Raw genomic sequence first — 14,832 nt, 5'->3', positions numbered from 1 at the left:
CCCTCTCCCTCTGCTTCTTCCCCCACTCGCATATGTGTGCTTGCTCTTGCTCTCCCTCTCAAATAAATAAAATCTTAAGAGAAGGAAGGAAGGAAGGAAAATGGAAGGGAGGGAGGGAGGGAGGGAAGAAGGAAAGGAGGGAGGGAGGGAAGCTACACAGTACATTCTTCCTCTTAATTGGGAGCTGATTAGGCAGGCTTAGTATCTTTAATTTTTTTATATTTTTTTTCTTTTTCCTTTCTGTATGTGTCAGCAAATAATTCTTTTCATCATACCTCCATCAGAATCAAAATCATGAGTCACTCTTGCCTGCTTATTAGTAGCTTGCCTTTATCATAGAAACAATACCATTAAATAAATTAAGAATAATTGAGGGGTTAATTAATCTCATTCTTGGGGCACCTGGGTGGCTCAGTGGGTTAAAGCCTCTGCCTTCGGCTCAGGTTATGATCTCAGGGTCCTGGGATCAAGCCCCGCATCGGACTCTCTGCTCAGCAGGGAGCCTGCTTCCCTTCCTCTCTCTCTGCCTGCCTCTCTGCCTACTTGTGATCTCTGTCTGTCAAATAAATAAATAAAACCTATAAAAAAAAAAAGAGTTTAAAAAACTCTCATTCTTATACATGTATTTATGTATATGTGTGATATATATGAAACATATAAAATAGATATTAAATAAATGCAAATATTGTCAAAAATTGTGAAGAGTCTAAGTTTTACCTTGTTTGCAGTCTAACAGCTTAGCCTGCTGCACTCCCATGGATACTGATAGAAAACACAGAAGTGCTGGATGAATGGCAGCTTAATACCTACAACAGAGTGCATATGTGCTGGTTTATCAAGCCCCAGTTTCTTTAGGGCAACATGAAAAGAGCCAGGTGACACTTGCATACACAGTGAGTTACATTATAGGAGAGGAACCTAGAACTTGGGGAGCCTGAATCTTGTATAATGGGAAGTAAACATGCTTGCTCTTTTTTTGTAGGGAGACGTTATCTCCATCTTCCATGGCTGTTTACTGTACATATATCCTTGAAAAGTTAGTCTGGAACAAACATCTTACCTCTAAGATGTGTGGAAACATTATAGACTCATGGAGAATTATTTCCCAAAAGACATACTCTAAAGGACCTCTGTAAAGACAACAATATTCATCTAAATGAGGGATCAACAAGCTACATGGCCTGAAGGCCAAATATAGCCCATCATCTGTCCTTGTAAACAAAATTTCATTAGAACACAGACATATACTCATTTAGGTATTTTCTACCTCCTATCATAGTCAAAGTCATGTAGTTGAAACAGATAGCACATTATTTGTGTGTGTGTGTATACACACATATATATGTACACACATATTTGTGTAAATATATACACACATATTGACATATATGTATGCATATGTATCAAACACTTGATGTGTGTATGTATATATACCTCAAGTTTGTTGACCCCATTCTAGTTTAAACATTTATGACAAGTCTTTATAAAATACACTAAGCTTGCTCTTTGTTCTAAAATATTTTCAGATTTTTAAAAGTTACTCTGTAATCCCTTCTTCTTTCCAATTATTGAAGGTTATACTATCTGTATGATAGTTCTCTTTCTTACTGTAAAGGATTATTAAGAGTGGTTATCAATGATTATTATATTTTTAACTTTTTTAGTTTTAAGAACAATCATATAGCAAATTATTGCAGTATAAGTATTTGGTTTATGAGCATTGCTTATTTGTCAGGTTGCATAGTTTTTAAATCCTGCACAATCAGGTAACTAAAATATGGGAGTCAGTACAGTAAAGTGAATAAGCTCCCTGGATTCTAGAATCCAGTGGTCCAAGCCCTATAATTTATTATTACTGAGATCCTTGGCAAGTTGTGTGACCCTTTGGATCTTTCTTGTCCTCATCTAAAATGGATATATCCTTAACTAACTTACAGAATTATCACTAGGATTGGAATAAAATCATGTAAATTTTGGCACACAGTGTACACTTTAAAATATGAACACTCTTCCTAAAATATAAACTTTAAGAAGCAAACCCTATATTCATACATTTATATTTATGTAATACTGTACATATATATATTTCTTTATATATTTATATATTGCTTTAGAATTGGAAAGAGCTAGAATAATCTTATCCCATCATCCTAATTTTTTAGAGGTAAGAAAATTGAGGCTCAGATTGGTTACGTGACTTCAACTCAAGGTGACAAAAACAGCTAGCAATTAAATTTAGACAAGAAGTAAGCTCTCCCTGATTCTCAATTAGTGTTCTTTACAGTATACCATGTACATTTCATCATTTCATGCAAATGAGTAAAATACCTGAACAGTTAGAGATGAGAGTAGAACACAGTACTGAGTTTAGGACTTGTATTCTTATTAAAAGAAACCATAAAGTAGTAAAGTTGCCTCTGCTTTAAGTTAGTTTTGACTCAGAAATTCTTAATATATTTTTGTTATTTCTCTTTAAGGAAAAATATTATCTTGAAAGATGTCATATTACACACCTGCATTTGCTTGAAACTTGGTAGCTTGATAAATTGATAAGATAACTGGGTCATATGTTAAGTTTTTTGAAAAACCAACCCAAACATAGATCCTAATAAAAGAATGTTACATATTTCCTTTTAAAGGCTAAAAAGTATTTCTCAGGGCTCTTAAATTACCATATTTTGATACCAAGGGAAAATAAAATCTGGACTTAGAGTCTTGTTTGTACTTAGAGGGTTTTCCGGACAGGAAGGCAGTCTTGATGCAATGCAGTAAGCCACAATACCAGTGGGGCATTACAGGTGAAAACTCTGCAGCTGTACCCCTTCACCACAATGTATTACAACTGTACGCTGGAATATTTCCTGTACAGAAATAGGGTTTGGTTAACTTTGTTTCCCAAGAGTAGATCACATTCAAATGTTATAAAATCATGATTTCCTGCATTTGAATACTTGTGGTTTCTCAACTGGTTCCAATATTTTACTTTTTTTTTTTTTTGTATGACTTCTATTAGTTGAAGATGTATAGAAGCTTTTCTTTTCCTTCTTCAAAATCAGCTAAAAACGCAGGTACATATAAAAAGAAATAGTATTATAAACTAAAAACATTTGAGATTGCAAATATATTTGTATTCTGTGTCATAATTAAATGATAGATTTATACTTTGAAGTAGAAACCAAAAAATCAGTAAATTCATTATCAGAATACGTTTTTATTCAAGATTTTTATTTATTCATTTGAGAGAGATACAGAGACAGAGAGAGCACAACATAGGGAGAGACAAATGGAGAGGGAGAAACAGACTCCCCGCTGAGCTGGGAGCCTGCCATGGGGCTCGATCCCAGGACCTGGAGATCATGACCTGAGCTGAAGGCAGATACCCAACCATCTGAGCTATCCAGGTGCCCTCAGAATACATTTTTTAATAACTATTGAAAACTATTTAATAACTATTGGAAAGTATCTCTACTCAGTTGCATTTGTTCTGAGTAATGAATGTTTCTCCTATTGTTATTATAAATAACTGATTATAAGAAATGTTCTTCATATTTAGTACAGTTACGGCCAATCATAATTATAAACAGAAACCTCTTCTGTATTGTATTAAGGCAGTGCTGGGTTTTGTTTTGTTTTGTTTTGTTTTTTTTAGCTTATCAGGTTTTAATGATTTTATTGTCCATTTATACCAATTTCTACATATACATTGTCTCTTCCAGTCACCCCTCAATCAACTATTTCATGCTCAGACCTTTCTTTATTTTAACTATTTACTTACCTGCTCTCTTACAGTCATCAGTTAAAAACTCCATAACCTATCTATCTCTAATCTTTCCAATGCATTACCCCTGTGGAATATATTTAGTGTTAATACCACTTTGATATTGTTATAAATGAAGTGTATATTCTTAATGGTTAATAAGGTAAAATAACTGTCTATTACAAAATAAGAGTTTCACTACAATTACTCTTTCAAAAGTTATCAGCTAGGAATATTCCCGTGTGAAAAGTCTCTGCTCCACCCCACCCCAGGGGTATATGTGAGGAAGCATGTGAGGAAATTGATTAATTTTAAGGCTGCTTAAGGCAGTGGATGATAAACTTTTAAGCTAACCAAAAAGTTTGAAAGGAAAAGCTGCAGAATGAGATGTTTACAGAAGCTTTGAAAAGCTCCAGCAGATACCTGGGAAACCACAACAGCATAGGAATGCTTAGAGCTGTGTTCTTGCCCCAGGCTCTGCACTTGCACAACACTGACCTGAGAAGGCCCTACACTCTCACCTCTAGCTAACCTTAAGGCTCTGCATAAGCACGAAGGGAGGACTAAGGCAGAGTTGAAAGCATGTCCCAATAGCACACAGAGCATCTCAGCAGACATGGGGGCTTATTGGTTCTAGACTATTAAGGAAATCTGTAATCATTAACTGACCACTAAGCTCACCAACTAGAGACTTAAGTGGCCATACAATAAAGAATACATACTTTTTAGAACTGGTTCATAAATGTTACTAGACACAAACAACAATTACAACAAATAGCAATGACAAGAAGCCTTGGGCAAGGGAGAGAATCTGATTTCCACAGTTGCCACTGTTTATTAACAGTACAATAGTAATAGAGTTAATACTCATTAACATAATAAAATTTTGTATCATTTTAAATGACTAGTTTTCAACAAAAAAATATGTGATATGCAAAGAAACAAAGTATGGCCCATAGATGGGAAAAGCAATCAAAAGAATCTGTCCTTCAGAAGCCCAAATGTTGACCTTGCTAGACAAAACTTTAGCCAAGAATCTGAAGAAATCCATGTTTAAGGGACTAAAGGGAAGTATGAGAATGACTTTGTACCAAATATATCAATAAAGAGATAGATATTATAAAGAAAAAAGAATAAAATAGAAATCCCAGAGTTAAAAAGTATAGTAATTGAAATGAAAAATTTACTAGAGGGTCTCAACAGCAGATTTGAGCAGGGAAGAAAGAATTAGTAAACTTAAAGATAGGTTTGTTGACATTATTGAGTCTGAAGAACAGAAAGAAAAAGAATTAAGACAAATTAACAGAGCCTCAGAGACCTGTGGAATACCATCAAGTGTATCAAGCTATGCATTATGGGAATCCTAGAAGGGGAGGAAAGAGAGAGAAAGAATATTTGAAGAAATAATGACTGAACACTTCCCAGATTTGGTGAAAACTTAGTGTACACATCCAACAGCTCAGTGAACTTCAAGTAGAATAAACTCAAAGATTTCCACACCAAACCCAATCAAACTGTCAAAAAACAACTTTTTGACTCATCATCTATATGTGGGATGATTGATAAGATCAACAACTGATTTCTCATCAGCAACCATGCAGGCCAGAGGGAGAGAAATAACATATTCAAAGTGCTGAGAGAAAAAAAAGAGAAAACATTTGCCCAATTAAGTAACTAAAAAGACTGGGATAAATGATAAAGATCAAAATGGATCCCACATTCAGATTTCTTCCCAAGAATCCACTTTAAAGAAATGGGAACATGGGAATTTCAAGTGACACAGTATTAGGTGTGTTTTTCTTCTTTAAGGGTAATGAGTTGAAGAGCATAAGATTTATAGCCAATAGGTCTGTCTTATTAAATGTGTATTCTTGAACATGATACCTGACTTCTCTGAGCCATGGTTAACTTATCTGTAAAATGGCAATAATACTTTCCTCACTAAGGTAATATATAAGAAAAATCTTTGTAAATTGTAAGGGACTATTCACAAGGTAGTTTCTTCTGCCACAGCTGCCATCAGTATTATTATTACAAAAACAAAGGTGATGGTGAAAAAAGCAGCTGTTCTTCCCCCTACTCACCTGTTGAGTTGGCATCCTGAGAAATCTGGAAATGTGGTGGGGGGAGTAATAAAAGTGGTGTCCTCTGCTACAACCAGGCTTTAATAACTAGTCCTGAACAAAAGTTCCAGCTTTATACTCACTAACCAGCCCTATGTAGCTACTCTGCCTCTATTTTGTCTAATACAAACTAAAAGACAGTTGAAGCAAGACTGATGGAATCCATCACTTGCTAGATCTCCTCCTCCCTACTGACTCTTTATTATACTCATAAATACAGGGAAGACACTTTCTCGGTATCCTTTTCCTATGTTGCTTATTATGACTGAGTGGGCAAAGGGGCAGTGGCCTAGCTTCAGCAGGCCCTGCACAAAGAAATCAGAGAGATTTATCTATGAGGACAGATGGGCACTTGCAACCTTGCTAATAGTCTTGGCAGTGCTATTAAGTAATAAAAACAAATTAAGTGCCAAAATATTCTTTGTGCCAGAAATATTTTTAAATAGCCAACACACATGCAAATCTTCCCAAATTAGCCATCAAATGGAAACAAATTGTGGAATAACATTTTAAATGCAAAAATACATGTGCTCTTACCAACTGGCAGATATACAACCTAAAATATATTCATATGCAAAGACCACATATGCTTAGAGTACAGTTTATTATGTATGGCTGGCTAATTTTTTAGATTCTGTCAAATAATGGATAGGAAAACAAAATGTTATAAAAAAATATATAATCTTGACAGTCATTTGAAATGTACCATGTGTTACATGTGGAATGTTTTCCAGTGAAACCAATTTACTTGTTCCCACTTCCCATGACTCAGTATTAGATATTCAAGCTTTCTAAACTATTTTTTGGCAACCAGACTTCCTTGGAATAGTCCTCTTTCCTTCAAGTTATTCAGCGCAGGCATTAATAATAAATCCTCAGTTATAGATATGTAACTAAAGATCATTCACATCATCTCTTTCAGACCTAAAAGCACATAATAAAGTTATTTAAATAGATCACACAAAACAGAGCCCAGAGTTATTCCTTGAGAATAATTAATTGCTACCATATGAAGCACAATATGACTGCATTCAATTGTTAGTTTAATTGTGTTACTACTAACCTAGAGATTAGCTGGGCAATGTCAATTCCTAACTGAAAGGCAAAGGAAGATTAGTGAGCTAATGAAAAGTTTGTTCAAAGTGGATGTGATTGCAGAATAAAATGGAAGTGCTCAGTATATATAAAACAAGATCGTTGTAGAATAGAAGACTGTTTAGGAAGGTTAAAGTGTTAACTTTTCAGCACCTAACTACATTCATTAGTTTAAAACTTTATTAAGCATATACCAGATATCAGATTTTGTGCTATGAATTCACTGGAGAAATAGCTGGAGTTCTTTAAGAATCCCTCTCAGAGAACACACACAATGCAAGCCAGACCTCAGGAGCAAATAGTAGCATAACTTTTAGAACCACAACCATTGTCTCTAACCCTCCTAAATCAAGACTCAGTTTCAACACATGGCTCTCTTCCCTCTCTCCTAGATACTACCTGAACTAGGAGATTTATCCCCTCTTTTAAATAAATAAATAAATAAAAAGATTTTATTTATTTCCTTATTTATTTGACAAAGAGGGAGAAGGAGAGAGTGCACATGAGTAGGGGGAGGGGCAGAGAGGAAGGGAGAAGCAGATTCTGTCCTGAGTGGGAAGCCCTATATGGGGCTTCATCCCAGAACTCTGCAGTTATGACCTGAGCTGAAGGCAGATGCTTAACCAACTGATTCACGCAGAAACCCCAAAGAATCATCTCCTCTTGTATGGATAGACACTGATTCGCATCCCTTTTTCCTCCTCTCACTGACCTTCTTTCTTCTACCTCCCAAACCCTTCCACTGAGCCCTCTGGAACACTTGATTTGTGAACTCCTCTAAACCTCGATCTCTTCTTTAAGCATTTCCCCTGCCCCTTTACCTTAGATAAAAGTCTTGCTGTCCCCTGGGTCTCTGTGCACCATTGTAACCCTCTGAGGTGGAGACTTCATTCCCTCCATCTCTTTTTTTTTTTTTTTAATTAAATTTTTTATTTATTTTCAGCGTAACAGTATTCATTGTTTTTTCACCACACCCAGTGCTCCATGCAATCTGTGCCCTCCCTAATACCCACCACCTGGTTCCCCCACCCTCCCACCCCGCCCCTTCAAAACCCTCAGGTTGTTTTTCAGAGTCCATAGTCTCTCATGGTTCACCTCCCCTTCCAATTTCCCTCAACTCCCTTCTCCTCTCCATCTACCCTTGTCCTCTATATTATTTGTTATGCTCCACCAATAAGTGAAACCATATGATACTTGACTTTCTCTGTTTGACTTATTTCACTCAGCATAATCTCTTTTTACCTCAAGGTCAGGAGATAAGATGTTTTTGTTCACCGGTGCCACTTGCCTTTGCTCTTCTACCCTCGTATAAAATCTCCCTGCTCCTTTGAGACTCATTCCATCTAATTAATTGTCCTCCCCACCCCTCTTTGTTGTTGTCACCTACTAACTTTTTTGTCACTTTTCCAAATTCTCAGAAGTCTCTGGCCCATGGCTTCTTTTTTCTTTCCTTCAATTTTTCATTTAAATTCTAGTTAGTTAACATAGAGTAATATTAGTTTCAGGAATAGAATTTAGTGATTCATCACTTACATATAACACCCAGTGCTCATTGCAAGTGCCCCCCTCAGTACCCATCACCCATTTAGCCCACCCCCAACTGACATCAACATCCTTGCAAATGACCCAGCCAACGGCAAGTCCTGGACCTTGCAGTCATCCCAAACTGTTCTGCCTCCCTAATCACTCATTCCAGCATCTCCTCTCACTTGTGGTCTGTCTCTCCAGCCTGCTCACTCAGCAGGCTCCACTATGGTCATTTGTTAAACTATATATAAGCCTGTAAATATCACATAGAAACCTATCCCTTCTTTCTCCCTGTCCATCAGCTCACTCTGTTTTCTCATCCCCTTTTAACCAGTTTATATTCTTAATCCATCATTTAAAACACCCTCTTGCAAATAAATACCCTGAACTCTAATGCTCTGTCTTTCCATTACACTCTCCAGACAAAAGGCTAAGGCTGGGCAAACCTAGAGCCATGTATCAACACATTAACTCCCTCTTCTACTCTTCAGAATAGCCAACTCCTTACTGCAGATTTCCACTTGAATAACTCATTGCTACTTCTAACTCAGCTTGCCTAAAAATGAACTCATGATCTCCCCTCCTCTACCCCACATATACCACAAACCTACTCCCTCATGGGACAGATGAGTCTTACCCAACTTTGTAAATGACCTCAGCACTCACTCAATTGCTTGGGCCAGAAACCTGGGAGTCAACCTTGACATTTCCTTCTCCTTGTATCTAGTCAGGCGATAAAGTTTTATGTCCCAAGAATCTCCCACACATCACTCTGCTGCCACCAACTATACTCTAGGTATAGACCACAGTACCCACTTCCTGCCTGGTCCTTTCACATCCAGGCTTGCCCCTTTTTAATCCATTCTCTATACATCCAAAAGCTTTTAAAAGAAACATACATTTGACCCATTACTTCTTTGCTTAAAACCCTTCAAAGATATCCCACTGATGTGAAGGTAAAGTCAAAAATCCTTAACATGGCCTAAAAACAATAGTTTTTGTTACCTGCATTTCACAAATGAGGGAACTGAGGCTCAGATTCATTAAAAAGTTGCTGAAATTGTAGAACCATGACTTAAGGATTTCGTCCTATGGGAGTGCCATACCAGAAAGACATTTTAAGATGGAGAAATAAAACACAAAGATTCTATCTGTATGGTTTATAAATTTATGACTCAATGTGTATCTGAATGGATAATTGACTAAAATTATCTTTAAAATACTAGTTATGCTCATTTTAGCTTTCCATCAGAAGTCTTGAAGACAAATACATCCTTGTAATGATGGAAGGGATCAAATATGCTTTAGCAAATGTACTCACAGACATCCAATGTAGTACGATTTTTTTCAACAGAAGTTTATTTGGAGTGAATTTATTAATATCCCTTTGTTAACCAAGAAAAATAGGGTGTTCAAAGGCAAATCCTAACAAACACATAGCTGAGATATTTGGGGATTTATTTCTCTAGTAGTTTTCTATTGTTTTCTGAATTTTCAGAGTTGTCTGTAATGTTCAAATTGAAGTATGTAACCACAGAGCCAGCCTCACACAAAGTTGTGAACTAAATAAAGTTTGTCTTTGGCTCTCTTCCAAGTCTTTCTTTTTGAACTCTTCATAACTCCTCCTCCCCTAAGTGCCAGTGTTGGTACAGTCCACTTTCATTGCCCTTAAACTGCCTCATGCCTTCCCACAATGGTTCCCAGCTTGGATTGCCTTATATTATGGACCTATTCCAACCCTCGCCTTGCACATCAAAAATTACTAGATTTTTTTTCCTTAAAGCCCCACTCTGCTTTCCAATGTGACAGCCAATTTTCATAAGCTATTATATATTAATTTTAATGGAGAACTTCTGGAGACAATACCAGAAACAAGTCTTTTCTTTTCACTGTACTTTCTGTTTAACCTCCCTACCAAGAAGATAATTTTGAACTTTACATTGTATTGTTTGCATTACAGAAAAACAATAGGTTTTTAAATATGCTTTTCTAAACTCATTTGCCCTCTTCCACATCTTACCCACCTCTGGTTATGACTAACCTAAACCAAAGGACTGACTCGTTGGCAGTCACTGGCAGTCGAGAGGGGAGATAAGCAATGAGAAAGTCCTTTATCTCTCAAGTCATAGCCAACATGGAGGGCCACATTTTAATAGGCATGCAGCAGAAAACTATATTGAACTGTGATTACAGTGTTCCTGCCTATCCAGGTTCAAGGCTTATTATTTTCTTCTTACAAACCCAGCCCATCATTAAGAAATCTGGCAAGTAAGACTGTTTCTCACAAACTCACAGCTCCTGGTAAAGATGCCCCAGTTTCAGAAGTGTTCTTTGAGCATGAGAAGGATAAGTAATTCATGGCTAACATTTTTTAAGCTTTTACTATGTGGTATTATATGAGATTCTTTGTCTCTTTTGATTCTCACAATTCCTGAGATAGTTCTGTTAACTCTTTCCTTTTTAGAAATAAAGAAAGTGATATTGGAGAAATTGATTTGCCCAAGAACTCATAGCTAGGAGCTAGGAATTGAATCCTGTTAGGTTTGACTCCAAAGTTCATGCTTTCATCTTCTGTACTTCTTTGTGGAGAATTTTTAATGTGCCAGAGAAGGACGGAATCACCCAGTTTGTGTATATTCCTTCATTCATTCATTGATTCATGAATTATTCATTCAGCAACTTTTTTTTTTTTTGAACATTCACTGTATACACTTTGCCAGGTGCTATGAAAATCCGAAGCTCAGCCAAATGGAAATCATTCCTCAAGGAATGTGCCTACCAGGGAAGATGTCATGTATAGAAATAAATATAACATGAGGTATACAGACATAAGAGCTATGAAACAGATTCCCTTTTAAAAAACTATTAGAGTTCAGAAAAAAAGAGAGCATTTCTCCATCTGGGGAGGTGAAAAGGCTCAAAATAAGGTGGTATTTCATTTGGACCTTGCTTAATAGATGGGAAGGAATTAAATATGAGACAATAAGAAATGAAGAGGTATGCAGGTATTTTAGGCTGAGAGAGAATATGGGAACAAAGATCCAGAGAAGGGAAAGTTAGAAAAATGTGGGTCATGGAAAGCATAAAGGGAGAGAGAATTTCAAGAAATGGTGGGTAAAAGTGTATTACTATGAATGTGTTACTTGTCCTCATCACTAAAGAGAACACACGCTTCTGTTGCATCCCCCTGTCTCTAACTCATATCCATTTTGTTCCCCCTTTTTACCAGTAAGCATCTCTCCACACACCGATGCTCAAGTCCCTCTTTAAAGAAAAGAAACTGTTATGGGTCGAGAGGTAACATTTATTCCCATTGAAAGATTAGGAATCATTATTTAGAAAAGAAAAGGAGAAATCTATTCATTTGGGAAGCTTCTGTTAAGATCCTAGTATGTCCAAAAACTGTTAGATGCTAAGAAAAATTTTTTTACATAATGAGTCATTTTTGTACAAGGATCTCAGAGTTGACTAAAGGAGACAAACATGTAAATAGGGAATTACAAAGTGTGATGAGTTTTATGATAGAGGAGTGTATTAGATATAGTAGTGACACAAAAGAGGCAGCCATCAGCTCTGAGGGTGGTAATTAGGGAATGCTTCCGAAAGAAAAGACGCACCTGAGGACAGTCCTTTTTTTTTTTTTTTCTTTTTTTTTTTTTAAAGACAAATGGGAATAACCCACATGTTCTATTTTAAAGCTTTTTTTTTTTTAATTAGTGATGTACCTTGGATGTCTTTTGTGTTAGTATATATAGATATTCCTTATTCATTTTAGTGGTTGTATAGTAATCCATTTATAGATCTGCATGTGATACTTAACTAATCCCCTATTAATGGATATCTGAGTCATTTCTAATTTCTTACTAAGACAGCCAGTGCTGAACTAAATACACACTTGTATTGGAATCTCTGTAAACAAATTCTTAGACATATACTTCCAAGCATTTAAGTGATATTACCAGATTGCCCTCCAAAAATGCTGGATGGAAATGCTTATTCCCTTACCCATGCAGACATTGGAACTGTCTGTCTTTTAAAACTGCCAGATTAACAAATAAAAAACACTACGTTGTGAATTTGAATTTGAATTTAAGTATTAGTGAAGTTGAGTATCTTTTCATGCTTACTGGCTGATTACTTTTCTTTTCTGTGAACTAATTAGTGTCAGAGTCTGCAATTTTACCATCTACCAGCTAATAAATCAGCCTGTTAGTGTTCCGTGGCTGCTGGCAGAAGATGGAAGACTCATGGGTCAGAAACAAAGAACATTATTACTCCGCGCACAACAAGTAACATGAGCATCATGTTTGTACTGGTTCCTCTTGCCCGCAGGTCCCACATGGGCAATGCAGAAGGGCCCTCGGGGATGGTAGGCATGCAATGGGTATGTGGGACAGCCAAGGAACATGGAGCTTGTCAAATCCACTCCTTTAGAGTGAGTCTTCTCTTTGTCCTGCAGAGAGACTTTCCCACATGCCTCAGGGTTGTTCTCTGGAAACACAACCTAAGAACTAGCCCCAGTTAACAGCTTTCAGGGCCTTGCATCCTAGTCATACCTAGCAATGATATGCAGGGAAGTTCAGGGCCCATCGCTAATTGCCTTTGCCAACATACTTCCTTTTTAAATTTTTTTCTACATGCTTATGTATCATTTTGTCATTGATTTGTAAGCTCTCTCTGCTACCACAACAGTTACTCCTGGAACTATCATAGAATATCACCTATCTTACCCAGTTTGCTTTTTTTTTAAATTTGATTTTATCCACTGTGCTTTTGTGAGGCTTGTGGGTTTCATGCGATGCTTATAAAAAGCTGCCCCTATTATAAAAATATTAACCAATTTTTTTTCTCCTCTGCTTTCAGTTTTGGCCTTTAACATTTTTATCCTTTGGGAATCTACCTTCATGTAGGAATGATGTAGGGACACACTTTGGTTTTACCAAATGGCTGGACAGTTCTTGCAGCTTCATTTCCTGCCTTTCCCTACTTGTTGGAAATGGTATCTTCCTTACATACTAAAATTTATCAGTACTTATATCTTACACTATTTTTTGTTCTGTTTCTTCTATTTGTAGTCCACTACTCAAACCTTATCTTTTAACTGCTATAGCCTTATAATAAACTTAACACCTGGTAGATATTTGTTCCTCATTTTTTTCTCTTTTATTTAAAAACTTTCTTGGCTTTTTTCACATATTCTTGAATGGGTCTTTTAAAATAAAGTAGGTAAACAGGGTAAATATAACTATGAAAGAAATTCTGAACTACTGTCTTTTACAGACATCCCTTTCTAAAAGTCTTATTCATATTATAACTTAGATGGTTTAATTTGCATTTCAACAAATATAGAACTGTATCATAGTTTGTATTTGCAACTTCTAAAATCTTTATTTTAATATAGATTCCTTGTAGTTTGGAATACTGGGATGAACTCCAGAAGGTTTTTGTTGCATTTCAAGAATTCAGTCTGTCTGAAAGCAAGGTTTGTGAGCTACAGTTGCCAGATATCAATCTTGTGAGTGACCAGAAGAAACTGGTATCCTCGGATCTTTGGAGAATTGTCCTGAACAGCAGTCAAAATGGTGCTGATGACCAAAGGTAAGTCGGCAAAAAATGAAATAGTGACATTATGCTGGGAAACAGTCATTAAGTCCTCATATCTAATGACCCCTTGCTTAGCTGTATCTCAGCTGGCTAGCAGCTGCATCTGTACAAACCACAGATGAGAACTAGGACAGAAGACAGAAGCTGACATAGCAAAGTCTGCATATTAAAAATCCTGTGTTATATGCATAATATAGCCCTGTGAGCCCTCCCGATAAGAACCTGTTCCTTCAGTATAAAACCAAAAAGTGCAAAAAACAAACTACCAGAAGAAAAAAAAAGAGCCATCCTGAGCAAAAAAGTATAAAGAAAAGAACCATTAATTCTTCAGCAGACTCTTAATGATGCAGTAAACAATATGTGTTAATGATAACCCTGGGACATTAAGAGAAAGGTTAAATAAATCGTATTGATTCCTTCTAAAAAGGTATATTTTGGAAATATTTCTTAAGTGGCTAAATTTTTTTCTTAAAGATTTTATTCATTTGAGAAGGGGAGAGAGAGAGAGATTGTGCACAGCCGGGGTCGATGGGGGGAGGAGAAGCAGACTCCCCAGTGAGTGGGGAGCCTGTTTCCTGACTCCATCCCAGGACCCTGGGATCTTGACCTGAGCCAAAGGCAGATACTTAACTGACTGGGGCACCCAGACACCCATCTTAAGTGGTTTAAAAAAAAAAAAATCTTAAAATACCTCTAGACATTTAAAAAAAAAAAAAAAACTTGGCT

The 14,832-nt window shown here is 36.5% G+C and overlaps 1 protein-coding gene across 1 annotated transcript in view; it reads left to right on the top strand.

The window, feature by feature from the left end:
- Window positions 1-14,832, top strand: part of VPS13B (vacuolar protein sorting 13 homolog B) — a 611,735-nt gene that overhangs the window by 494,082 nt on the left and 102,821 nt on the right. Inside the window, exon 31 of the mRNA XM_080801635.1 lies at window positions 13,904-14,100. Coding sequence (XP_080657761.1) covers window positions 13,904-14,100 — 197 coding nt within the window. The remainder of the gene's footprint in view (window positions 1-13,903; window positions 14,101-14,832) is intronic.

Source organism: Martes martes (genome assembly GCF_963455335.1).
Source record: "Martes martes genome assembly, chromosome: 4".
Lineage (NCBI taxonomy): Eukaryota > Metazoa > Chordata > Mammalia > Carnivora > Mustelidae > Martes > Martes martes.
Note: the sequence above shows the minus strand (reverse complement) of the source record. Positions and strands in the feature narration are given on the sequence as shown.